This window comes from Bombina bombina, unplaced genomic scaffold (assembly GCF_027579735.1).
Source record: "Bombina bombina isolate aBomBom1 unplaced genomic scaffold, aBomBom1.pri scaffold_487, whole genome shotgun sequence".
Taxonomy (NCBI): Eukaryota; Metazoa; Chordata; class Amphibia; order Anura; family Bombinatoridae; genus Bombina; species Bombina bombina.
The window spans coordinates 195425-222466 of record NW_026511666.1 but is presented as its reverse complement, the minus strand read 5'-3'; the positions used below and the strand labels follow the sequence as shown (position 1 = coordinate 222466).

The following is a 27042-nucleotide window of genomic DNA, read 5'->3' as shown; positions in this document are numbered from 1 at the left end:
AAAGGTTGGCTGATTGGCTATCTCCCCTCCAAACAAAAATCAAATTGTCAATGTAGCGGCCATAGAGTACCAGGTTCGCCCCATAAGCTGGGTCATATATTTATTTTTCTTTAAATTACCCCATATATAAATTTGCATAGCTAGGGGCGAACCTGGAATCCATAGCGGTCCCCTTAGTTTGCAGGTAAAAGTCATCCTGAAATAAAAAATAATTATGTCTCAAGATAAATGAGCTAAGGGACAATAGAAAATCACATTGTTTAGTGGGGAGATAGGGATCCTGTTCAAAATAGTAGGCGGTTGCCATAAGACCCAAATTATGTGGAATGTTGGAATATAAACCTTGTACATCGCAAGTGATCCATAAAAGATCAGATGTATTGGGCAGATGTTCAAGTTTAGTTAAGAGATCCGATGAATCACGGATGTAGGATTCTAGTCCTAAAACATATTTTTGCAAGAAAACATAATTTATGTAAGAACTTACCTGATAAATTCATTTCTTTCATATTAACAAGAGTCCATGAGCTAGTGACGTATGGGATATACATTCCTACCAGGAGGGGCAAAGTTTCCCAAACCTTAAAATGCCTATAAATACACCCCTCACCACACCCACAAATCAGTTTAACGAATAGCCAAGAAGTGGGGTGATAAGAAAAAAGTGCGAAGCATATAAAATAAGGAATTGGAATAATTGTGCTTTATACAAAAAAATCATAACCACCACAAAAAAGGGTGGGCCTCATGGACTCTTGTTAATATGAAAGAAATGAATTTATCAGGTAAGTTCTTACATAAATTATGTTTTCTTTCATGTAATTAACAAGAGTCCATGAGCTAGTGACGTATGGGATAATGAATACCCAAGATGTGGATCTTTCCACACAAGAGTCACTAGAGAGGGAGGGATAAAATAAAGACAGCCAATTCCTGCTGAAAATAATCCACACCCAAAATAAAGTTTAATGAAAAACATAAGCAGAAGATTCAAACCGAAACCACTGCCTGAAGTACCTTTCTACCAAAAACTGCTTCAGAAGAAGAGAATACATCAAAATGGTAGAATTTAGTAAAAGTATGCAAAGAGGACCAAGTCGCTGCTTTGCAAATCTGATCAACTGAAGCTTCATTCCTAAACGCCCAGGAAGTAGAAACTGACCTAGTAGAATGAGCTGTAATCCTCTGAGGCAGAGTCTTACCCGATTTAATATAGGCAAGATGAATTAAAGATTTCAACCAGGATGCCAAAGAAATGGCAGAAGCTTTCTGGCCTTTTCTAGAACCAGAAAAGATGACAAATAGACTAGAAGTCTTTCGGAAAGATTTAGTAGCTTCAACATAATATTTCAAAGCTCTAACAACATCCAAAGAATGTAACGATTTCTCCTTAGAATTCTTAGGATTAGGACATAATGAAGGAACCACGATTTCTCTACTAATGTTGTTGGAATTCACAACCTTAGGTAAAAATTCAAAAGAAGTTCGCAACACCGCCTTATCCTGATGAAAAATCAGAAAAGGAGACTCACAAGAAAGAGCAGATAATTCAGAAACTCTTCTGGCAGAAGAGATGGCCAAAAGGAACAAAACTTTCCAAGAAAGCAATTTAATGTCCAATGAATGCATAGGTTCAAACGGAGGAGCTTGAAGAGCTCCCAGAACCAAATTCAAACTCCATGGAGGAGAAATTGACTTAATGACAGGTTTTATACGAACCAAAGCTTGTACAAAACAATGAATATCAGGAAGAATAGCAATCTTTCTGTGAAAAAGAACAGAAAGAGCAGAGATTTGTCCTTTCAAGGAACTTGCGGACAAACCCTTATCTAAACCATCCTGAAGAAATTGTAATATTCTCGGAATTCTAAAAGAATACCAAGAAAAATGATGAGTAAGACACCAAGAAATATAAGTCTTCCAGACTCTATAATATATCTCTCTAGATACAGATTTACGAGCCTGTAACATAGTATCAATCACAGAGTCAGAGAAACCTCTTTGACTAAGAATCAAGCGTTCAATCTCCATACCTTTAAATTTAAGGATTTCAGATCCGGATGGAAAAAAGGACCTTGCGACAGAAGGTCTGGTCTTAACGGAAGAGTCCATGGTTGGCAAGATGCCATCCGGACAAGATCCGCATACCAAAACCTGTGAGGCCATGCCGGAGCTATTAGCAGAACAAACGAGCATTCCCTCAGAATCTTGGAGATTACTCTTGGAAGAAGAACTAGAGGCGGAAAGATATAGGCAGGATGATACTTCCAAGGAAGTGATAATGCATCCACTGCCTCCGCCTGAGGATCCCGGGATCTGGACAGATACCTGGGAAGTTTCTTGTTTAGATGAGAGGCCATCAGATCTATCTCTGGAAGCCCCCACATTTGAACAATCTGAAGAAATACCTCTGGGTGAAGAGACCATTCGCCCGGATGCAACGTTTGGCGACTGAGATAATCCGCTTCCCAATTGTCTACACCTGGGATATGAACCGCAGAGATTAGACAGGAGCTGGATTCCGCCCAAACCAAAATTCGAGATACTTCTTTCATAGTCAGAGGACTGTGAGTCCCTCCTTGATGATTGATGTATGCCACAGTTGTGACATTGTCTGTCTGAAAACAAATGAACGATTCTCTCTTCAGAAGAGGCCAAAACTGAAGAGCTCTGAAAATTGCACGGAGTTCCAAAATATTGATCGGTAATCTCACCTCCTGAGATTCCCAAACTCCCTGTGCCGTCAGAGATCCCCACACAGCTCCCCAACCTGTGAGACTTGCATCTGTTGAAATTACAGTCCAGGTCGGAAGAACAAAAGAAGCCCCCTGAATTAAACGATGGTGATCTGTCCACCACGTTAGAGAGTGTCGAACAATCGGTTTTAAAGATATTAATTGAGATATCTTCGTGTAATCCCTGCACCATTGGTTCAGCATACAGAGCTGAAGAGGTCGCATGTGAAAACGAGCAAAGGGGATCGCGTCCGATGCAGCAGTCATAAGACCTAGAATTTCCATGCATAAGGCTACCGAAGGGAATGATTGTGACTGAAGGTTTCGACAAGCTGTAATCAATTTTAGACGTCTCTTGTCTGTTAAAGACAGAGTCATGGACACTGAATCTATCTGGAAACCCAGAAAGGTTACCCTTGTTTGAGGAATCAAAGAACTTTTTGGTAAATTGATCCTCCAACCATGATCTTGAAGAAACAACACAAGTCGATTCGTATGAGACTCTGCTAAATGTAAAGACTGAGCAAGTACCAAGATATCGTCCAAATAAGGAAATACCACAATACCCTGTTCTCTGATTACAGACAGAAGGGCACCGAGAATCTTTGTGAAAATTCTTGGAGCTGTAGCAAGGCCAAACGGTAGAGCCACAAATTGGTAATGCTTGTCTAGAAAAGAGAATCTCAGGAACTGAAAATGATCTGGATGAATCGGAATATGCAGATATGCATCCTGTAAATCTATTGTGGACATATAATTCCCTTGCTGAACAAAAGGCAATATAGTCCTTACAGTTACCATCTTGAACGTTGGTATCCTTACATAACGATTCAATAACTTTAGATCCAGAACTGGTCTGAAGGAATTCTCCTTCTTTGGTACAATGAAGAGATTTGAATAAAACCCCATCCCCTGTTCCGGAACTGGAACTGGCATAATTACTCTAGCCAACTCTAGATCTGAAACACAATTCAGAAATGCTTGAGCTTTCACTGGATTTACTGGGACACGGGAAAGAAAAAATCTCTTTGCAGGAGGTCTCATCTTGAAACCAATTCTGTACCCTTCTGAAACAATGCTCTGAATCCAAAGATTGTGAACAGAATTGATCCAAATTTCTTTGAAAAAACGTAACCTGCCCCCTACCAGCTGAACTGGAATGAGGGCCGTACCTTCATGTGAACTTAGAAGCAGGCTTTGCCTTTCTAGCAGGCTTGGATTTATTCCAGACTGGAGATGGTTTCCAAACTGAAACTGCTCCTGAGGACGAAGGATCAGGCTTTTGTTCTTTGTTGAAACGAAAGAAACGAAAACGATTGTTAGCCCTGTTTTTACCTTTAGATTTTTTATCCTGTGGTAAAAAAGTTCCTTTCCCACCAGTAACAGTTGAAATAATAGAATCCAACTGAGAACCAAATAATTTGTTTCCCTGGAAAGAAATGGAAAGTAGAGTTGATTTAGAAGCCATATCAGCTTTCCAAGTCTTAAGCCATAAAGCTCTTCTGGCTAAGATAGCTAGAGACATAAACCTAACATCAACTCTAATAATATCAAAAATGGCATCACAGATAAAATTATTAGCATGCTGAAGAAGAATAATAATATCATGAGAATCACGATTTGCTACTTGTTGCGCTAGGGTTTCCAACCAAAAAGTTGAAGCTGCAGCAACATCAGCCAATGATATAGCAGGTCTAAGAAGATTACCTGAACACAGATAAGCTTTTCTTAGAAAGGATTCAATTTTTCTATCTAAAGGATCCTTAAACGAGGTACCATCTGACGTAGGAATGGTAGTACGTTTAGCAAGGGTAGAAATAGCCCCATCAACTTTAGGGATTTTGTCCCAAAATTCTAACCTGTCAGGCGGAACAGGATATAATTGCTTAAAACGTTTAGAAGGAGTAAATGAATTACCCAATTTATCCCATTCTTTGGAAATCACTGCAGAAATAGCATTAGGAACAGGAAAAACTTCTGGAATAACCGCAGGAGCTTTAAAAACCTTATCCAAACGTATAGAATTAGTATCAAGAGGACTAGAATCCTCTATTTCTAAAGCAATTAGTACTTCTTTAAGTAAAGAGCGAATAAATTCCATCTTAAATAAATATGAAGATTTATCAGCATCAATCTCTGAGATAGAATCCTCTGAACCAGAAGAGTCCAAAGAATCAGAATGATGGTGTTCATTTAAAAATTCATCTGTAGAGAGAGAAGATTTAAAAGACTTTTTACGTTTACTAGAAGGAGAAATAACAGACAAAGCCTTCTTTATGGATTCAGAAACAAAATCTCTTATGTTATCAGGAACATTCTGCACCTTAGATGTTGAGGGAACTGCAACAGGCAATGGTACATTACTAAAGGAAATATTATCTGCTTTAACAAGTTTGTCATGACAATTATTACAAACAACAGCTGGAGGAATAGCTACCAAAAATTTACAGCAGATACACTTAGCTTTGGTAGATCCAGCAGGCAGTGATTTTCCTGTAGTATCTTCTGGCTCAGATGCAACGTGAGACATCTTGCAATATGTAAGAGAAAAAACAACATATAAAGCAAAATAGATCAAATTCCTTATAAGACAGTTTCAGGAATGGGAAAGAATGCCAAATATCAAGCTTCTAGCAACCAGAAGCAAATGAAAAATGAGACTGAAATAATGTGGAGACAAAAGCGACGCCCATATTTTTTAGCGCCAAATAAGACGCCCACATTATTTGGCGCCTAAATGCTTTTGGCGCCAAAAATGACGCCACATCCGGAACGCCGACATTTTTGGCGCAAAATAACGTCAAAAAATGACGTAACTTCCGGCGACACGTATGACGCCGGAAACGGAAAAGAATTTTTGCGCCAAAAAAGTCTGCGCCAAGAATGACGCAATAAAATGAAGCATTTTCAGCCCCCGCGAGCCTAACAGCCCACAGGGAAAAAAGTCAAATTTTTGAGGTAAGAAAAATATGATAATTCAATGCATAATCCCAAATATGAAACTGACTGTCTGAAAATAAGGAAAGTTGAACATTCTGAGTCAAGGCAAATAAATGTTTGAATACATATATTTAGAACTTTATAAATAAAGTGCCCAACCATAGCTTAGAGTGTCACAGAAAATAAGACTTACTTACCCCAGGACACTCATCTACATGTTTGTAGAAAGCCAAACCAGTACTGAAACGAGAATCAGTAGAGGTAATGGTAAATATAAGAGTATATCGTCGATCTGAAAAGGGAGGTAAGAGATGAATCTCTACGACCGATAACAGAGAACCTTATGAAATAGACCCCGTAGAAGGAGATCACTGCATTCAATAGGCAATACTCTCTTCACATCCCTCTGACATTCACTGCACGCTGAGAGGAAAACCGGGCTCCAACTTGCTGCGGAGCGCATATCAACGTAGAATCTAGCACAAACTTACTTCACCACCTCCCTTGGAGGCAAAGTTTGTAAAACTGATTTGTGGGTGTGGTGAGGGGTGTATTTATAGGCATTTTAAGGTTTGGGAAACTTTGCCCCTCCTGGTAGGAATGTATATCCCATACGTCACTAGCTCATGGACTCTTGTTAATTACATGAAAGAAATGGTCGACATATGAGGACACACTGTCAGTTAGACTACCAATGCCAGCTATAATCGGTTGACCAGGGGGACAGATCGGATTTTTATGGAGCTTAGGTAAGTGATAGTAGAAGGCCACATTAGGTTCACTTGGAACTAGAAATTCTTTTTCTTTTTTTTTTTTTTAAGGATAATACCTTCCTTAAAGGCATCATCAATTAAACCCTTAAGTACATTCTTAAATTGTGCGGTGGGATCGGATTTCAGGCAAGTGTAATAAGACACGTCTAATAGTATCATTTTAGCCTCTGATATGCAATCATCCAAATTTTGTAGAACGATCGCACCACCCTTGTCGGCTTGTCTGATGACAATAGATTTATCCTTTTTAAGGGTAGTTCGAGCTTTCATTTCGTTAGGATATAGATTGTTTTTAACAAATTTGTTGTTTTTAGGAATGCGTTCAAGTTCATCACTAACTAGCTACTTGAAAATTTCAATCTGTGCATTGTACACTGTGACCCTCTTATAGCGTTTTATGTGTAAAAATTGAAACAATCTTACCTCCAGGATCCATGCTATGGAACAGAACACAGCCTCTCAAGTGTGACAGTCTTATAGCAGCGCTCCTGACAGACATGAGAGAGAGAGAAAGCAGGCAGTAAAACTCGTCAACACTGATTGCTTAGGAGCTGTTAGCAGTAGTCTGGATGGTTTTGCAGAAAAATTTTCCCTGCATCTCCAGACTTTAACTTTCATCAATACACTCACTGAGAGGTTGACATGACTACTTAAAACTCCAGTCATATCTCGAAGGTCAGATACCCTTTTTCAGGACTCTCAGAATCTTCTGACACTTCTCTGCCACCAACTAACGTGACGAAAGGCAAAGAATGACTGGGGTAATGAGGAAGTGGGAGGGATATTTAAGCCTTTGGCTGGGGCGTCTTTTCCTCCTCTTGTTGGCCAGGTGTTGTATTTCCCTACAGTAAGGAATGAAGCCGTGGACTCTCCCTATCTTAGGAGGGAAAGATTATTTTTTTCTATGACTCATTCCAATGATTACAATTCTTTTAATATACAACATTTTTTTTGGTCTGTGATTCTTTAAAATATATAAAAAAAAAAAGACATAACAACTCATGGCTTTGCCCACTACTATGTGGCACCATTCCTTGTTCACATTTTTGATGTGTTAGCTATTTAATCTCACCTGTGCCCACTGTTAGTATTTTGCAGCCACGTGTCATCCACAGGTGGTGGTACAGGCGTGGTAATAGTGCTTGTACTTAAATCACCAATTATGTTCAAAGCCTCTTTCAGTGCATGATACATCCTGAGCATTTCGTCCCGTCGCTGAGCCAGGTCTGCAGACTCTTCCATCAGGCTGTTTTGATCGGAAGAGGAATAGATATAAGCTAAAAGCTCTGAGTGGATGAATTCTTTTGCCTGCAATGTACAAAAGAAGAAGAGAGTATTAAGACACATTAATATAAACTAATTTATCACAGGTAATTGGAGCACTGCTGAAATTATTATTATAAATTAAATCTCATATCTTAAAAGGGACAATCTACTCCAGAAGATAGATCCCTTTATTACCCATTCCCTAGTTTTGCATAGCCCACACGGTTATATTAATATTTTTTTTTTCCTCAGTGATAACCTTGTATCTAAGCCTCTGCAAACTGCCCCCTTATAGCAGTTTTTTTTTCACAGACTTGCATTTGTGCATTTCAGTGCACAATGTTTATCTATATGAAACACATGAACTAGCACTGTCTAGCTGTAAACAACTGTCAAAATTCACTGAGGTAAGAGGTGTCCTTCAAGGGCTTAGGAATTTGCATATGAGCGTACCTAGGTTTAGCTTTCAACAAAGCAAATGTGATTTGGAACAGTGTTTAAAATTGCATGCCCTATCTGAATCATAAAAGCTTAATTTTGACTAGACTGTCCCTTTAACTTGCAATGTGACACTTCAAAAATAATTAGATGGAACTACACGCATGGCTGTAATTTAGTACAGTTTTCACTGTCATTTTCACTGTAGCGGTGTAGCACCACTAGATAAATGAACAAACTAGATTCCATAAAAGCTAAAGAAAGAAAAAAAAAAAACACCCTTATTTCTTTAGAAGGAGAGATGTGTTTTCTATGTAATCTTTTATGGACCACTCATTCACTTGGCTCAATCTAGGCCTTAATGCTGTTCTCTATCTTCACTTCACCTACTGGAACCCAAGTGCCCACTAGCTTAATTTCACAAAGTTCTTTGCATGTGCAGTGTAGCTTTATTATCATTTCTACTGAGTACCTTAAATAGTTTTTTTCCCTGCATTATTTCAATACGAATTTTTTTTTTTTAATACAGCTGTTACAATTTTTAATGCAATTAAACAATACACATTTTTATTATGTATTTTTAAAAATATTTTATTTATTCATTTTATACACTTCTTAAAGTGGATTAAATCCTAGTCACTGAGACTCTATGTAAAAGTTATCCCCGAAAAGGTTGTAGCCCCTCTCAGATGAGATAAACGGTTGAAATTACAATACATCCATGATGAAAGTAAAATTAAATGATCTTACCGGAATCTACGCCGTGGAGCAGGAACACGGCCCTTGAAGTGTGACAGATAGTAGCGTCGCCTCTGCCATGGCAGCGAAACTCATCAACGCTGTTTGCTTGTGGAGCTGTTAATATGAGTTGGGATGGTTTCGCAGGAAGACTCTCCCTGCATCTCCGGACTCTAACTTTCATCCATGCTCTCACTGAGAGGCTGACAGGACTACTTAAAACTCCACTCCCATGCCGAAGAGTACTACCCTCAATAAGAGACTACTTGGTAATCTTCTGACACTTCTCTGCCAACCTCCTGGGACGAAAGGCAAAGAATGACTGGTGGATGAGGGAAGTGGGAGGAGTATTTAAGCCTTTGGCTTGGGTGTCTTTGCCTCCTCCTGGTGGCCAGGTTCTAAATTCCCAAAAGTAATGAATGCAGCTGTGGACTCTTTCCATTTATGAAGAAAATTAATTTATAAAGGTAAGAATAAATTAGGTTTCCTTTTATACAGGTGGTAAGAATCCACAATCCATTACTCCTGGGAATTAATACTCAACCTGTGGAGTCCACGAGTAATGAGACACAAAGGGTGGGATTTAATAAACATCTTTTTTCACTAAAAAACAAAATTTATGCTTACCTGAAAAATGTATTTCTTTCCTGATATGGTGAGTCCACGGCTTGAGTAATTACTGTTGGGAATATCACTCCTGGCCAGCAGGAGGAGGCAAAGAGCACCACAGTTAAACTGCTAAGTATCACTCCGTTACCTACAACCTCCAGTCATTCGACCGAAGGAAAATGGAGTAAAAGGAGTAACAGAAGGTGTATAGTCAAAAGAACAACGGTCTTAAAATAAAGGGTGGGGCCGTGGACTTTTCTTTCCTAAGATATGATGAGTCCACGGCTTGAGTAATTACTGTTGGGAACCAATAACCAAGCTAGAGGACACAGATAAATAGGGAGGGACAAGACAGGCAGTCCTAAACATAAGGCGCCACCGCTTTAAGAACCTTTTTCCCAAAAATACACCCTCAGCCGAGGCAAAAATATAAAATTTGGAAAAAGTTTGTAGAGAACAAGTTGCAGCCTTGCAAATTTGTTCCACAGAAACTTCATTTTTTAAAGCCCAAGAAGAGGAAACAGCTCTTGTGGAATGAGCCGTCATTCTCTCAGGAGGCTGCTCTTCAGCAGTCTCTTAAGCCAAACGAATAATACTTTGTAACCAAAAAGAAAGAGTAGTATCAGTAGCATTCTGACCTTTACGTTTCCCAGAGAAACAGACAAAGAGGGCAGAGGACTGGCGAAAATCCTTAGTCACCTGTAAGTAGAATTTAAGAGCACGTACAACATCCAAATTATGTAACAAACATTCTTTGGAAGAAGGATTAGGACAAAGGGAGGGAACAACAATTTACTGATTGATATTTCCATTAGAAACAACCTTAGGAAGGAAATTTAACTTAGTACGAAGAACTGCCTTATCGGCATGAAAAACAAGATAAGGGGAATCACACTGCAGAGCTGAGAGTTCCGAGACTCTTCGAGCAGACGAGATAGCAAAAAGAAACAAAACCTTCCAAGATAACAACTTAATGTCTATGGAATGCAACGGCTCAAACGGAGCCAGCTGTAAAACTTTAAGAACAAGGTTAAGGCTCCAAGGAGGAACAACAGACTTAAAGACAGGCCTGATTTTGACCAAGGACTGACAAAAAGATTGCACATCTGGCACATCAGCCAAACGTTTATGTAGTAAAACTGATAAAGCAGAAATCTCACCCTGCAGGGTACTGACTGACAATCCCTTATCCAGACCTTCCTGAAGAAAAGATAAAATTCTAGGAATTCTAATTCTACTCCAAGAGTAGCCCTTGGATTCACACAAGATATTTACGCCATATCTTATGGTAAATCTTTCTAGTAACAGGCTTGCAAACCTGAATCATGGTCTCAATGACCGACTCAGAAAAACCACGCTTAGACAGAATTAAGCGTTCAATCTCCAAGCAGTTCGCTTCAGAGAAACGAGATTTGGATGAAGGAAGGGACCCTGAATCAGGAGGTCCTTCCTCAGAGGCAGTCTCCAAAGTGGGAGTGATGACAGCTCCACTAGGTCTGCAAACCAGATCCTGCGAGGCCACGCAGGGGCCATTAGAATCACAGACGCCCTCTCCTGTATGTTATGAGCAATGACTTGTGGAAAAAGAACAAACAGAGGAAACAGGTATGCCAACCTGAAAACCCAAGGAACCGCCAGAGCATCTATCAGAATGGCCTGCGGATCTCGACCTTGAACCGTACCTTGGAAGCTTGGCGTTGACGGGACGCCATCAGATCTAACTCTGGCACCCCCAATTTGAGGACGAAGCTTGAAAACACCTCAAGATGGAGTTCCCACTCTCCGGGATGAAAAGTCTGTCTGTTCAGAAAATCCGCTTCCCAGTTGTCTACTCCTGGAATGTGGATGGCAGACAGCAATTGTGGGTCTCTGCCCACTGAAGAATCCGAGTAACCTCCTTCATGGCTAAGGAATTCCGAGTACCTCCCTGGTGATTGATGTAAACCACAGAGGTTATGTTGTCTGACTAAAACCTGATAAACTAGGCTAAGGATAACTGAGACAAAGCCAATAGAGCATTGTAAATCGCCCTCAACTCCAAGATGTTGATGGGAAAAACAGACTCCTCCCGATTCCAAAAGCCCTGAGCTTTTAATGAGTTCCAGACTCTTCCACAGTCCAGCAGGCTGGCGTCCGTGGTCACGATTACCCAGGAAGGTCTCCGAAAGCATGTGCCCTGAGACAGATGTTCCTGAGAAATCCACCAAAGGAGATAATCCCTTGACGACTGAACTAACTCTATTCTCTGAGGTAGATCCACATGGTCGCCATTCCATTGTCCGAGCATGCACAACTGGAGAGCTCTCAAATGGAATCGAGCAAAAGGAATGATGTCCATGGAAGCCACCTTAATACTGATAACCTCCATACATTAAGCCAATGAAGGATGAGCAGTAGCCTGAAGAGAGAGGCAAAAGGAAATGATTTTGTTTTTCCTGACCTCTGTCAGAAAAATATTCATCAATAGACAAACTATTATGATCCCTAAGAACACTACTCTTGTAGCAGGGGAAAGGGAGCTTTTTTCCAGATTCACATTCCATCAGTGGGAACGAAGAAAAGACAACAATATCTCTGTGTGAGATTTTGCTTGTTGAAAAGATGGCGCCTGAACCAATATGTCGTCCAGGTAGGGTGCCACAGCAATTCCACGAGAACGGATCACTGCCAATAGAGCCCACAGAACCTTTGAAAAAATTCTGGGAGCCGTGGCTAGACCAAATGGAAGGGCCACAAACTGGAAATGTTTCTTTAGAAAGGGAAATCTCAGGAATCTGTGATGGTCCCTGTGAATAGGAACATGAAGATACGCATCCTTTAGGTCTATGGTTGTCATGTGATTCTCTTGTACTAAAGGAAGAACTTTGAGAAACTTGTTTAGACACTTCAAGTCAAGAATGGGACGGAAAGTTCCCTCTTTTTTGGGAACCAAACATAGGTTGGAGTAGAACCAGAGACCCTGTTCTTTCACTGGAACTATCACTCCCAGGGAGGAAAGATGTTGTACAGAAATCTGATAGATACAAAAAGAACAGAAATCTGCCCTTTCAGAGAACTGGCAGATAGGCACTTCTTTAAACCATCCTGTAAGAACTGCAAAATTCTAGGAATTCTAAAAGAATACCAGAAAAAAAAACATGATCTATTCACCAAGAAATAAAAAGCCTTCCAGACCTTATGATAAATATTTCTAGTCACAGTCTTACGAGTCAGGATTAAAGTTACAATCACAGAATCTGAGTAACCTCTATGCTTAAGAACTGTTCAATCTCAATGCCGTCAAGCTTAGAGATTTGGGATCCAGATGGATAAACACACCTTGAGACAGAAGGTCTGGTCGAAGTGGAAAAGGCCAAAGAGGACAACTGGATATCTGAACCAAATCTGCATACCAAATCCTGCAAAGCCAAGGTGGGGCAATCAAGATTAAAGAGTATTTTTCTAGCCTTATCTCGGAAATCACTCTGGGAAGAAAAAACAGAGAAGGAAACCGAAAAGCAAGCTGAAATGAACCCTGAGCTTCCAGAGCATACAAGTTTGTTGTTCAAATGAGAAGCTATCAGATCTATCTCTGGGAGACACCAAAGATTCATAATCTGATTGTACATATGTTGTTGAAGAGACCATTCACCTGTATTAAGGGACTGATGACTGAGCAAATCTGCTTCCCAGCTGTTCACTTCTGGAATATGAACTGTAGAAACTAGACAGGAATTGAATCAGGTTCAACATTAGAAGAAGATTCCTCATAACCAGAAGAAACTTCTCCTTCTGAAGACACAACAGGATTATCCCTAGTCTCAGAAGGCATAGCACTGAATTCTGAACTGACCTTTTACACTTAATTTAAGGTGGGAGAGCTGGAAAGATTTCAGAAACAGTAGATATGAGATTTTTCACACCTGGACAAGTACCTGGGAAGTTTCTTGATTAGATGAGAAGCCATCAGATCTATTTCTGGAAGATCCCACATCTGAACAATCTGAGAAAACACATCTGGATGGAGGGACCACTCCCCCGGATGTAAAGTCTGACGGCTGAGATAATCCGCTTCCCAATTGTCTATACCTGGGATATGAACCGCAAAAATTAGACAGGAGCTGAATTCCGCCCAAGCAAGTATCAGAGATACTTCTTTCATAGCTTGGGGACTGTGAGTCCCACCCTGATGATTGACATATGCCACAGTTGTGATATTGTCTGTCTGAAAACAAATGAACGGTTCTCTCTTCAATGGAGGCCAAACCTGAAGAGCACTGAAAATCGCACGGAGTTCCAAAATATTGATTGGTTATCTCGCCTCTTGAGATTTCCAAACCCCTTGTGCTGTCAGAGATCCCCAGACAGCTCCCCAACCTGAAAGACTTGCATCTGTTGTACTCGCAGTCCAGGTTGGACGAACAAAAGACGCCCCTAGAACTATACGATGGTGATCTAACCACCAAGTCAGAGATAGTCTAACATTGGGATTTAAGGATATTAATTGTGTTATCTTTGTATAATCCCTACACCATTGGTTTAGCATACAAAGCTAGAGAGGAAAATATCCATGCACATAGCTACTGAAGGGAATGATTGAGACTGAAGGTTCCGACAAGCTGAAACCAATTATTTTTATTTTGAAAAACTATTTTTTTATTGAAGGTAAATGATACAACAGAGATTCGTCCATAGCTGAAACCAATTTTAATTGTCTCTTGTCTGTTAGAGACAGAGGTCAAGGACACTGAATCTATCTGGAAACCTAAAAAGGTAACCCTTGTCTGAGGAATCAAAGAACTTTTTGGTAAATTGATCCTCCAACCATGTCTTCGAAGAAACATCACTTGTTGATATGTGCGAGATTCTGCAGAATGTAAAGACTGAGCTAGTACCAAGATATCGTCCAAATAAGGAAACAACGCAATACCCCGTTCTCTGATTACAGAGAGTAGGGCACCGAGAACCTTTGAAAAGATTCTTGGAGCTGTCGCTAGGTCAAAAGGAAGAACGACAAATTGGTTATACTTGTCTAGAAAAGAGAATCTCAGAAACTGATAATGATCTGGATGAATCGGAATATGAAGATATGCATCCTGTAAGTCTATTGTGGACATATAATGCCCTTGCTGAACAAAAACATAATTTATGTAAGAACTTACCTGATAAATTAATTTCTTTCATATTGGAAAGAGTCCATGAGCTAGTGACGTATGGGATATACAATCCTACCAGGACGGGCAAAGTTTCCCAAACTTCAAAATGCCTATAAATACACCCCTCACCACATCCACAATTCAGTTTAACTTATAGCCAAGTAGTGGGGTGATACAGAAAGGAGTAAAAAGCATCAACAAAGGAATCTGGAAATTGTGCTTTATACAAAAAAATCATAGCCACCATAAAAAGGGTGGTCCTCATGGACTCTTGCCAATATGAAAGAAATTAATTTATCAGGTAAATTCTTACATAAATTATGTTTTCTTTCATGTAATTGGCAAGAGTCCATGAGCTAGTGACGTATGGGATATCAAATACCAAAGATGTGGAACTCCATGCAAGAGTGACTAGAGAGGGAGGGATAAAAATAAACAGCCATATGCTGAAAAATTAATCCACAACCCAAAATATAAGTTATTCTCATGAAAAAAAGAAAAACTTAAAACATCAGCAGAAGAATCAAACTGAAACAGCTGCCTGAAGAACTTTTCTACCAAAAACTGCTTCCGAAGAAGCAAACACATCAAAACGGTAGAATTTAGTTTATGTATGCAAAGAGGACCAAGTTGCCGCTTTGCAAATCTGATCAACTGAAGCTTCATTCTTAAAAGCCCACGAAGTGGAGACTGATCTAGTAGAATGAGCTGTAATTCTCTGAGGCGGGGCCTGACCCGACTATAAATAAGCTTGAAGAATCCAAAGCTTTAACCAAGAAGCCAAGGAAATAGAAGCCATAGAAGCCTTCTGACCTTTCCTAGAACCAGAGAATATAACAAATAGACTAGAAGTCTTTCTGAAATCTTTAGTAGCTTCAACATAATATTTCAAAGCTCTTACCACATTCAAAGAATGTAAGGATTTTTCCAAAGAATTCTTAGGATTAGGACACAAGGAAGGGACAACAAATTCTCTACTAATGTTGTTAGAATTCACAACCTTAGGTAAGAACTTAAATGAAGTCCGTAAAAACGCCTTATCCTGATGAAAAATCAGAAAAGGAGATTCACAAGAAAGTAGAAAGCTCAGAAACTATTCTATCAGAAGAGATGGTCAAAAGGAACAACACTTTCCAATTAAGTAGTTTAATGTCCAAAGAGTGCATAGGCTCAAATGGAGGAGCCTAAAACACCCTCAAAACCAAATTAAGACTCCAAGGAGGATTGATTTAATGACAGGCTTAATACGAAATAAAGCCTGTACAAAACAGTGAATATCAGGAAGAGTAGCAATCTTTCTGTGAAATAAAACAGAAAGAGCAGAGATTTGTCACTTCAAAGTACTTGCAGACAAACCTTTATCCAAACCATCCTGAAGAAACTGTAAAATTCTAGGAATTCTAAAAAAATAACAAGAGAATTTATGAGAAGAACACCATGAAATGTAAGTCTTCCAAACTCGATAATAAATCTTCCTAGAGACAGATTTACGAGCTTGTAACATAGTATCAATTACTGAGTCATAGAAACCTCTATGACTTAGCACTAAGCATTCAATTTCCATACCTTCAAATTTAATGATTCGAGATCCTGATGAAAAAACGGACCTTGAGACAGGTCCGGCCTTAACGGAAGTGGCCAAGGTTGGCAACTGGACATCCGAACAAGATCCGAAATAGCAAAACCTGTGGGGCTATACTGGAGCCAACAGCAACACAAATGATTGTTCCATGATGATTTTGGAAATCACTCTTGGAAGAAGAGCTAGAGGCGGGAAGATATAAGCAGGTTGATAACACCAAGGAAGTGTCAGCGCATCCACTGCTTCCGCCTGAAAATCCCTGGACAGGTATCTGGGAAGTTTCCTGTTTAGATGAGAAGCCATCAGATCTATTTCTGGAAGACCCCACATCTGAACAATCTGAGAAAACACATCCGGATGAAGAGACCACTCCCTTGGATGTAAAGTCTGACGGCTGAGATAATCCGCCTCCCAATTGTCTACACCTGGGATATGAACCGCAGAAATTAGACAGGAGCTGGATTCCGCCCAAACAAGTATCCGAGATACTTCTTTCATAGCTTGGGGACTGTGAGTCCCACCCTGATGATTGATATATGCCACCGTTGTAATATTGGCTGTCTGAAAACAAATGAACGGTTCTCTCTTCAACAGAGGCCAAAACTGAAGAGCTCTGAGAATTGCACGGAGTTCTAAAATATTGATTGGTAATCTCGCCTCTTGAGATTTCCAAACCCCTTGTGCTGTCAGAGATCCCCAGAAAGCTCCCCAACCTGAAAGACTCGCATCTGTTGTGATCACAGTCCAGATTAGCCGAACAAAAGAGGCCCCTTGAATTAAACACTGGTGATTTATCCACCACGTCAGAGAGTGTCGAACATTGGGATTTAAGGATATTAATTGTGATATCTTTGTATAATCCCGGCACCATTGATTCAGCATACAAAGCTGGAGAGGTCTCATGTGAAAACAAGCAAAAGGAATCACGTCCAATGCTGCAGTCATGAGGCCTAAAACTTCCATGCACATAGCCACTGAAGGGAATGACTGAGACTGAAGGTGCCGACATGCTGCAACCAATTTCAAACGTCTCTTGTCTGTTAGAGACAGAGTCATGGACACTGAATCTATCTGAAAACCTAAAAAGGTGACCCTTGTCTGAGGAATCGAGAAACTTTTTGGTAAATTGATCCTCCAACCATGTTTTTGAAGAAACGACACTAGTTGATTCGTGTGAGATTCTGCAGAACGTAAAGACTGAGCTAGTACCAAGATATCGTCCAAATAAGGAAACACCGCAATACCCTGTTCTCTGATTACAGAGAGTAGGGCACCCAGAACCTTTGAAAAGATTCTTGGAGCTGTTGCTAGGCCAAATGTTAGAGCAACAAATTGGTAATGTCTAGAAAAGAGAATCTCAGGAACTGATAATGTTCTGGATGAATCGGAATATGAAGTTAAGCATCCTGCAAGTCTATTGTAGACATATAATGTCCTTGCTGAACAAAAGGCAGAATAGTCCTTATAGTCACCATCTTGAAAGTTGGCAGTCTTACATAACGATTCAAAACTTTCAGATCCAGAACTGGTCTGAATAAATTTTCCTTCTTTGGGACAATGAATAGATTTGAATAAAACCCCAGACCTTATTCCTGAAAAGGAACCAGCATGATTACCCACGAAACCTCCAGGTCTGAAACACACTTCAGGAAAGCCTGAGCTTTTACTGGATTTACTGGGACGCGTGAGAGAGAAAATCTTCTCACAAGAGGTCTTACTCTGAATCCTATTCGGTACCCCTGAGAGACAATGCTCTGAATCCATTGATTTTGGACAGAATTTGCCCAAACATCTTTGAAAAACCTTAATCTGCCCCCTACCACCTGAGCTGGAATGAGGGCCACACCTTCATGCGGACTTAGGGGCTGACTTTGGTTTCTTAAAAGGCTTGGATTTATTCCAATTTGAGGAAGGCTTCCAATTGGAAACAGTTTCCTTGGGGGAAGGATTAGGTTTTTGTTCCGTATTTTGACGAAAGGAACGAGAACGATTAGAAGCCTTAAATTTACCCTTAGGTTTTTTATCCTAGGCAAAAAAACTCCCTTCCCCCAGTAACAGTTGAAATAATAGAATCCAACTGAGAACCAAATAAATTATTACCTTGGAAAGAAAGAGATAGTAATCTAGACTTAGATGTCATATCAGCATTCCAAGATTTAAGCCACAAAGCTCTTCTAGCTAAAATAGCTAAAGACATGGATCTAACATCAATTTTGATGATATCAAAAATGGCAATCACAAATAAAATGATTAGCATGTTGAAGCAAGCGAACAATGCTAGACAAATCAGGATCCATTTCCTGTTGCGCTAAACTTTCCAACCAAACAATTGATGCAGCTGCAACATCAGCCAAAGAAATTGCAGGCCTGAGAAGATGACAAGAATACAAATAGGCTTTCCTTACATAAGATTCAAGTTTCCTATCTAAAGGATCTTTAAAGGAAGTACCATCTTCCATAGGAATAGTAGTACGTTTAGCAAGAGTAAAAATAGCCCCATCAACTTTGGTGATCTTTTCCCAAAATTCCAATCTAACTGCTGGCAAAGGATATGATTTTTTAAAGAAGGAATAAAAGAAGTACCAGGCCTATTCCATTCCTTAAAATATCAGAAGAATCAAACTGAAACTTTGATGAAAGCTGCCTGAAGAACTTTTCTACCAAAAACTGCTTCTGAAGAAGCAGATACATCAAAACGGTATAATTTTGTAAATGTATGCAAAGAGGACCAGGTTGCCGCTTTGCAAATCTCATCAACTGAAGCTTCATTCTTAAAAGCCCACGAAATGGAAACTGATCTGGTAGAATGAGCTGTAATTCTCTGAGGCGGGGTCTGACCCAACTCCAAATAAGCTTGAAGAATTAAAAGCTTTAACCAAGAAGCCAAGGAAATAGCAGAAGCCTTCTGAACTTTCCAAAGACCAGAAAATATAACACATAGACTAGAAGTCTTCCTGAAATCTTTAGTAGCTTTATCATAATATTTCAAAGCTCTTACCACATCCAAAGAATGCAAGGATCTTTCCAAAGAATTCCTAGGATTAGGACACAAGGAAGGGACAACAATTTCTCTACTAATGTTAGGTAAAAATTTAAATGAAGTCCACAAAACCGCCTTATCCTGATGAAAAATCAGAAAAAGGAGATTCACAAGAAAGAGCAGATAGCTCAGAAACTCTTCTAGCAGAAGAGATAGCCAAAAGGAACAACACTTTTCCAAGAAAGAAGTTTAATGTCCAAAGAATGCATAGGCTCAAATGGAGGAGACTAACGCCTTCAAAACCAAATTAAGACTCCAAGGAGGAGAAATTGATTTAATGACAGGCTTAATACGAACTAAAGCCTGTACAAAACAGTGAATATCAGGAAGTTTAGCAATCTTTCTGTGAAATAAAACAGAAAGGGCAGAGATTTGTCCCTTCAAATAACTTGCAGACAAACCCTTATCCAAACCATCCTGAAGAAACTGTAAAATTCTAGGAATTCTAAAAGAATGCCAAGAGAATTTATGAGAAGAACACCATGAAATGTAAGGATTCCAAACTCGATAATAAATCTTTCTAGAGACAGATTTAAGAGCTTGCAACACAGTATTAATCACTGAGTCAGAGAAACCTCTATGACTTAGCACTAAGCGTTCAATTTCCATGCCTTCAAATATAATGATTTGAGATCCTAATGGAAAAACGGGCCTTGAGATAGAAGGTCCGGCCTTAATGGAAGTGGCCAAGGTTGGCAACTGGACATCCGAACAAGATCCGCATACCAAAACCTGTGTGGCCATGCTGGAGCCACCAGCAACCCAAACGATTGTTCCATGATGATTTTGGAGATCACTCTTGGAAGAAGAACTAGAGGCGGGAAAATGTAAGCAGGATGATAACACCAAGGAAGTGTCAGCGCATCCACTGCTTCCGCCTGAACATCCCTGGACCTGGACAGGTATCTGGGAAGTTTCTTGTTTAGATGAGAGGCCATTAGATCTATCTCTGGAAGACCCCACATCTGAAGAAACTGAGAAAACACAACATGACTGAAATTTTTTTGGCGCCAACAACATCCGGAAATGACACACTTGCGTTACTAACGACGAAACCCTGTGTAAGGACTCGGCGTCAACTACGACGCCGGAAATAACGAACTAGCGTCAACAGACGTACTTTCGCGCCAAAAAAGTCTCTCGCCAAGAATGACGCAATAAAGTCTAGCATTCGGCGCACCCGCGGGCCTAGTACTGCCCGCAATTTGCAAGAAAAATATAGTCAATCTGAAAAAAAGACTAAACCCCAGGTAAGAAAAAATATTTCTTAAAATGTTTATTTTCCCCAAATATGAAACTGACAGTCTGCACACGGAAATACATGAACCTGACTCATGGCAAATATAAGTACAATACATATATTTAGAACTTTATATAAAATGCATAAAGTGCCAAACCATAGCTGGGGTGTCTTAAGAAATAAAAAACATACTTACCGAAAAGACACCCATCCACATAAAGCAGATAGCCAAACCAGTACTGAAACAGTTATCAGTAGAGGTAATGGTATATGAGAGTATATCGTCGATCTGAAAAGGGAGGTAGGAGATGAATCTCTACGACCGATAACAGAGAACCTATGAAATAGATCCCTGTGTTAGGAAGACTATTGCATTCAATAGGTGATACTCTTCACATCCCTCTGATATTCGCTGTACTCTGAGAGGAATCAGGCTTCAAAATGCTGAGAAGTGCATGTCAACGTAGAAATCTTAGCACAAACTTACTTCACCACCTCCATAGGAGGCAAAGTTTGTAAAACTGAATTGTGGGTGTGGTGAGGGGTGTATTTATAGGCATTTTGAGGTTTGGGAAACTTTGCCCCTTCTGGTAGGATTGTATGTCCCATACGTCACTAGCTCATGGACTCTTGCCAATTACATGAAAGAAATGCCATTTTATACATATGCCAACAACATTTCTTATTCTAAAATGATACACAAAAGAATGTGGCTCCTTATTCTTTCTTTTCTTAAACAGTGTACTTTTTTGTACTTCTATGAAGCTTACCAAGCACTAGTGGTACCATTTGCCTGTTTCACAGAGTTTGAACTCTGTATAACATAACTTGATCATATACTTATGACATTTTCCTCACAGTCTATATTATTCTGACAGACGTAGGGGGAATTGGCAGTTCAATAAACTGAATTAAAAAAAGGAGACAGTGGAAATTACATAGAAAACACTGGTCTGCCTCATGGTGAACAGACCATCCTTGCTGCTTGTCCAACGATTTATAATCAGATGGTTTTAGCGCTCCTAAGACGTCCAGTTTCTACAACCAGCCTTACTTTGGCCTTGTAATTTACCTGTAGTTATAACAGATAAGGGACAAATGGGATAAAATGAAGGTTGTATCTCCTTCCTACCAAACCAACATAGCAGTTCCTTCTTTTACTTGAAATAATAAATGATGTTAAAAAAAAGTAATGATAAAGTTTTTACCATAACTTCTTAAAAGGGACACTGAACCCAATTTTTTTCTTTCGTGATTCAGATAGAGCATGCAATTTTAAGCAACTTTCTAATTTACTCCTATTATCAAATTTTCTTCATTCTCTTGGTATCTTTATTTGAAATGCAAGAATGTAAGTTTAGATGCCGGCCCATTTTTGGTGAAAAACCTGTGTTGTTCTTGCTGATTGGTGAATAAATTCACCCACCAATAAACAAGTGCTGCCCAGGGTCCTGAACAAAAAAAAAAAAAGCTTAGATGCCTTCTTTTTCAAATAAAGATAGCAAGAGAACAAAGGAAAATTGATAATAGGAGTAAATTAGAAAGTTGATTAAAACTGCATGCTCTGTCTGAATCACAAAAGAAAAAAATTGGGTTCAGTGTCCCTTTAACATTTTTTACAAGGTTCACTGAAACTAAAGATTCCATGTAAAAACAAATTTACTTACTTCTTTGTAACATTTTTGTATAAAGATGAAGACAATAGTTAATAGAGGATTACTTACATTGTTAATCATAAGGTGCATTATGGTCTTTGGCATAAGATCTCGAATTGACTTGTTGACAATTCCCATGTAGGAGTCCACTAGGTTTCGAATGGTCTCCACCTGCCTCTCCAGCTGTGGGTCCATGGAAAAGGTGTTTTCCTGAACATCATCATCATTTTCTGCCTGCAATTAACCAATACAGAAGAAGGGTTATCACTCATCTTAAATTGTAAATTAAAACCCAAAATTTTTCTTTCATGCTTCGGATAGAGCATGCAATTTTAAACAACTTTCTAATTTACTTCTATAATCAAATTTTCTTTGCTCTTTTGGTATCTTTTGTTCAAAAGCAGGAGCATGCACGTGTCTGGAGCATTATTTGGCAGCAGTTTTGCAAGAATGTTATCCATTTGCAAGAACACCAGGTGGCAGCACTATTTCCTGCCATTCAGTGCTCCTGACACCTACCTAGGTATCTTATTCTACAAAGAATACCATGAGAATGAAGCAAATTTGATAACAGAAGAAAATTAGAAAAAAAAATGTAAAAAGAAAAATTATGCTTGCCTGATAAATTTATTTCTTTTTTGACGCGATGAGTCCACGGATCATATTAATTAATACCACTCCTGCTTTGCAGGAGGCGGCAAAGAGCACCACAGCAAAGCTGTTAAATATCACCTCCCTTCCCTCCCCACCCAGTCATTCGACCGAAGTAAAGGAGAGAAAGGAAGTAACAAGGTGCAGAGGTGTTTGAAATTTATAATAACCCACGAACTGTCTATCAAAACCAGGGCGGGCCGTGGACTCATCGTGTCAAAAACATAATTTATGCTTACCTGATAAATTCCTTTCTTCTGTAGTGTGATCAGTCCACGGGTCATCATTACTTCTGGGATATTACTCCTCCCCAACAGGAAGTGCAAGAGGATTCACCCAGCAGAGCTGCATATAGCTCCTCCCCTCTACGTCACTCCCAGTCATTCGACCAAGGACCAACGAGAAAGGAAAAGCCAAGGGTGAAGTGGTGACTGGAGTATAAATTAAAAAATATTTACCTGCCTTAAAAACAGGGCGGGCCGTGGACTGATCACACTACAGAAGAAAGGAATTTATCAGGTAAGCATAAATTATGTTTTCTTCTGTTAAGTGTGATCAGTCCACGGGTCATCATTACTTCTGGGATACCAATACCAAAGCAAAAGTACACGGATGACGGGAGGGATAGGCAGGCTCTTTATACAGAAGGAACCACTGCCTGAAGAACCTTTCTCCCAAAAATAGCCTCCGATGAAGCAAAAGTGTCAAATTTGTAAAATTTGGAAAAAGTATGAAGCGAAGACCAAGTTGCAGCCTTGCAAATCTGTTCAACAGAGGCCTCATTCTTGAAGGCCCAAGTGGAAGCCACAGCTCTAGTAGAATGAGCTGCAATTCTTTCAGGAGGCTGCTGTCCAGCAGTCTCATAAGCTAAACGAATTATGCTACGAAGCCAAAAAGAAAGAGAGGTAGCGGAAGCTTTTTGACCTCTCCTCTGCCCAGAGTAAATGACAAACAGAGAAGACGTTTGTCGAAATTCCTTAGTTGCCTGTAAGTAAAATTTTAGAGCACGGACTACATCCAGGTTGTGCAGTAGACGTTCCTTCTTTGAAGAAGGATTTGGGCATAAAGAAGGAACAACAATCTCTTGATTGATATTCCTGTTAGTAACTACCTTAGGTAAGAACCCAGGTTTAGTACGCAGGACTACCTTATCCGAATGAAAAATCAAATAAGGAGAATCACAATGTAAGGCTGATAATTCAGAGACTCTTCGAGCCGAGGAAATAGCCATTAAAAATAGAACTTTCCAAGATAACAACTTTATATCAATGGAATGAAGGGGTTCAAACGGAACGCCCTGTAAAACATTAAGAACAAGGTTTAAACTCCATGGTGGAGCAACAGTTTTAAACACAGGCTTAATCCTGGCCAAAGCCTGACAAAAAGCCTGGACGTCAGGAACTTCTGACAGACGTTTGTGTAACAGAATGGACAGCGCTGAGATCTGTCCCTTTAATGAACTAGCAGATAAACCCTTTTCTAAACCTTCTTGTAGAAAAGACAATATCCTAGGAATCCTAACCTTACTCCAAGAGTAACCTTTGGATTCACACCAATATAGGTATTTACGCCATATCTTATGGTAAATCTTTCTGGTAACAGGTTTCCTAGCCTGTATTAAGGTATCAATAACTGACTCAGAAAATCCACGTCTTGATAAAATCAAGCGTTCAATTTCCAAGCAGTCAGCTTCAGAGAAGTTAGATTTTGATGTTTGAAGGGACCCTGTATCAGAAGGTCCTGTTTCAGAGGTAGAGACCAAGGTGGACAGTATGACATGTCCACCAGGTCTGCATACCAAGTCCTGCGTGGCCACGCAGGTGCTATTAGAATCACTGATGCTCTCTCTTGTTTGATTCTGGCAATCAATCGAGGAAGCAACGGGAAGGGTGGAAACACGTAAGCCATCCTGAAGTCCCAAGGTGCTGTCAGAGCATCTATCAGGACTGCTCCTGGATCCCTGGATCTGGACCCGTAACGAGGAAGCTTGGCGTTCTGTCGAGACGCCATGAGATCTATCTCTGGTTTGCCCCAACGTCGAAGTATTTGGGCAAAGACCTCCGGATGAAGTTCCCACTCCCCCGGATGAAAAGTCTGACGACTTAAGAAATCCGCCTCCCAGTTCTCCACTCCCGGGATGTGGATTGCTGACAGGTGGCAAGAGTGAGACTCTGCCCAGCAAATTATCTTTGATACTTCCATCATAGCTAGGGAGCTTCTTGTCCCTCCCTGATGGTTGATGTAAGCTACAGTCGTGATGTTGTCCGACTGAAACCTGATGAACCCCCGAGTTGTCAACTGGGGCCAAGCCAGGAGGGCATTGAGAACTGCTCTCAATTCCAGAATGTTTATTGGCAGGAGACTCTCCTCCTGACTCCATTGTCCCTGAGCCTTCAGAGAATTCCAGACGGCACCCCAACCTAGAAGGCTGGCGTCTGTTGTTACAATTGTCCAGTCTGGTCTGCTGAATGGCATCCCCCTGGACAGATGTGGCCGAGAAAGCCACCATAGAAGAGAATTTCTGGTCTCTTGATCCAGATTCAGAGAAGGGGATAAGTCTGAGTAATCCCCATTCCACTGACTTAGCATGCACAGTTGCAGTGGTCTGAGGTGTAAGCGTGCAAAGGGTACTATGTCCATTGCCGCTACCATTAAGCCGATTACCTCCATGCATTGAGCCACTGACGGGTGTTGAATGGAATGAAGGGTGCGGCAAGCACTTTGAAGTCTTGTTAGCCTGTCCTCTGTCAGGTAAATCTTCATTTCTACAGAATCTATAAGAGTCCCCAGGAAGGGAACTCTTGTGAGTGGAACGAGTGAACTTTTCTTTTCGTTCACCTTCCATCCATGTGACCTTAGAAATGCCAGCACTAACTCTGTATGAGACTTGGCAGTTTGAAAGCTTGAAGCTTGTATCAGAATGTCGTCTAGGTATGGAGCTACCGAGATTCCCCGCGGTCTTAGTACCGCCAGAAGAGCACCCAGAACCTTTGTGAAGATTCTTGGAGCTGTAGCCAATCCGAATGGAAGAGCCACAAACTGGTAATGCCTGTCTAGGAAGGCAAACCTTAGGTACCGATAATGATCTTTGTGAATCGGTATGTGAAGGTAAGCATCTTTTAAATCTACAGTGGTCATGTATTGACCCTCTTGGATCATAGGTAAAATTGTCCGAATAGTCTCCATCTTGAACGATGGAACTCTTAGGAATTTGTTTAGGATCTTTAAGTCCAGGATTGGTCTGAAAGTTCCCTCTTTTTTGGGAACCACAAACAGATTTGAGTAAAACCCCTGTCCCTGTTCCGATCGTGGAACTGGATGGATTACTCCCATTAACAAGAGCTCTTGTACGCAGCGTAGAAACGCCTCTTTCTTTGTCTGGATTGTTGACAATCTTGACAGATGAAATCTCTCTCTTGGAGGAGAGTATTTGAAGTCCAGAAGGTATCCCTGAGATATTATCTTTAGCGCCCAGGGATCCTGAACATCTCTTGCCCAAGCCTGGGCGAAGAGAGAAAGTCTGCCCCCCACTAGATCCGATCCCGGATCGGGGGCCCTCAATTCATGCTGTTTTAGGGGCAGCAGCAGGTTTCCTAGTCTGCTTGCCCTTGTTCCAGGACTGGTTAGGTTTCCAGCCTTGTCTGTAGCGAGCAACAGCTCCTTCCTGTTTTGGTGCAGAGGAAGTTGATGCTGCTCCTGCTTTGAAATTACGAAAGGAACGAAAATTAGACTGTCTAGTCTTGGCTTTGGCTTTGTCCTGAGGCAGGGCATGGCCTTTACCTCCTGTAATGTCAGCGATAATCTCTTTCAACCCGGGCCCGAATAAGGTCTGCCCTTTGAAAGGTATATTAAGCAATTTAGACTTAGAAGTAACATCAGCTGACCAGGATTTTAGCCACAGCGCCCTGCGTGCCTGAATGGCGAATCCTGAATTCTTCGCCGTAAGTTTAGTAAGATGTACTACGGCCTCCGAAATGAATGAATTAGCTAGTTTAAGGACCCTAAGCCTGTCCGTAATGTCGTCCAGAGTAGCTGAACCAATGTTCTCTTCCAGAGACTCAATCCAGAATGCCGCTGCAGCCATGATCGGCGCAATGCATGCAAGGGGTTGCAATATAAAACCTTGTTGAACAAACATTTTCTTAAGGTAACCCTCTAACTTTTTATCCATTGGATCTGAAAAAGCACAGCTATCCTCCACCGGGATAGTGGTACGCTTAGCTAAGGTAGAAACTGCTCC

At 40.4% G+C, this 27042-nt stretch overlaps 1 protein-coding gene across 2 annotated transcripts in view; it reads right to left on the bottom strand.

Annotated features, from left to right (window-relative positions):
• Positions 1-27042, bottom strand: part of LOC128643898 (dynamin-2) — a gene marked incomplete at its 5' end in the record, with an annotated part of 254650 nt that overhangs the window by 33321 nt on the left and 194287 nt on the right. For both annotated transcript variants that reach the window (XM_053696670.1, XM_053696671.1), the window contains 2 exon segments: positions 7521-7756; positions 22221-22385. In XM_053696670.1, coding sequence (XP_053552645.1) covers positions 7521-7756; positions 22221-22385 — 401 coding nt within the window.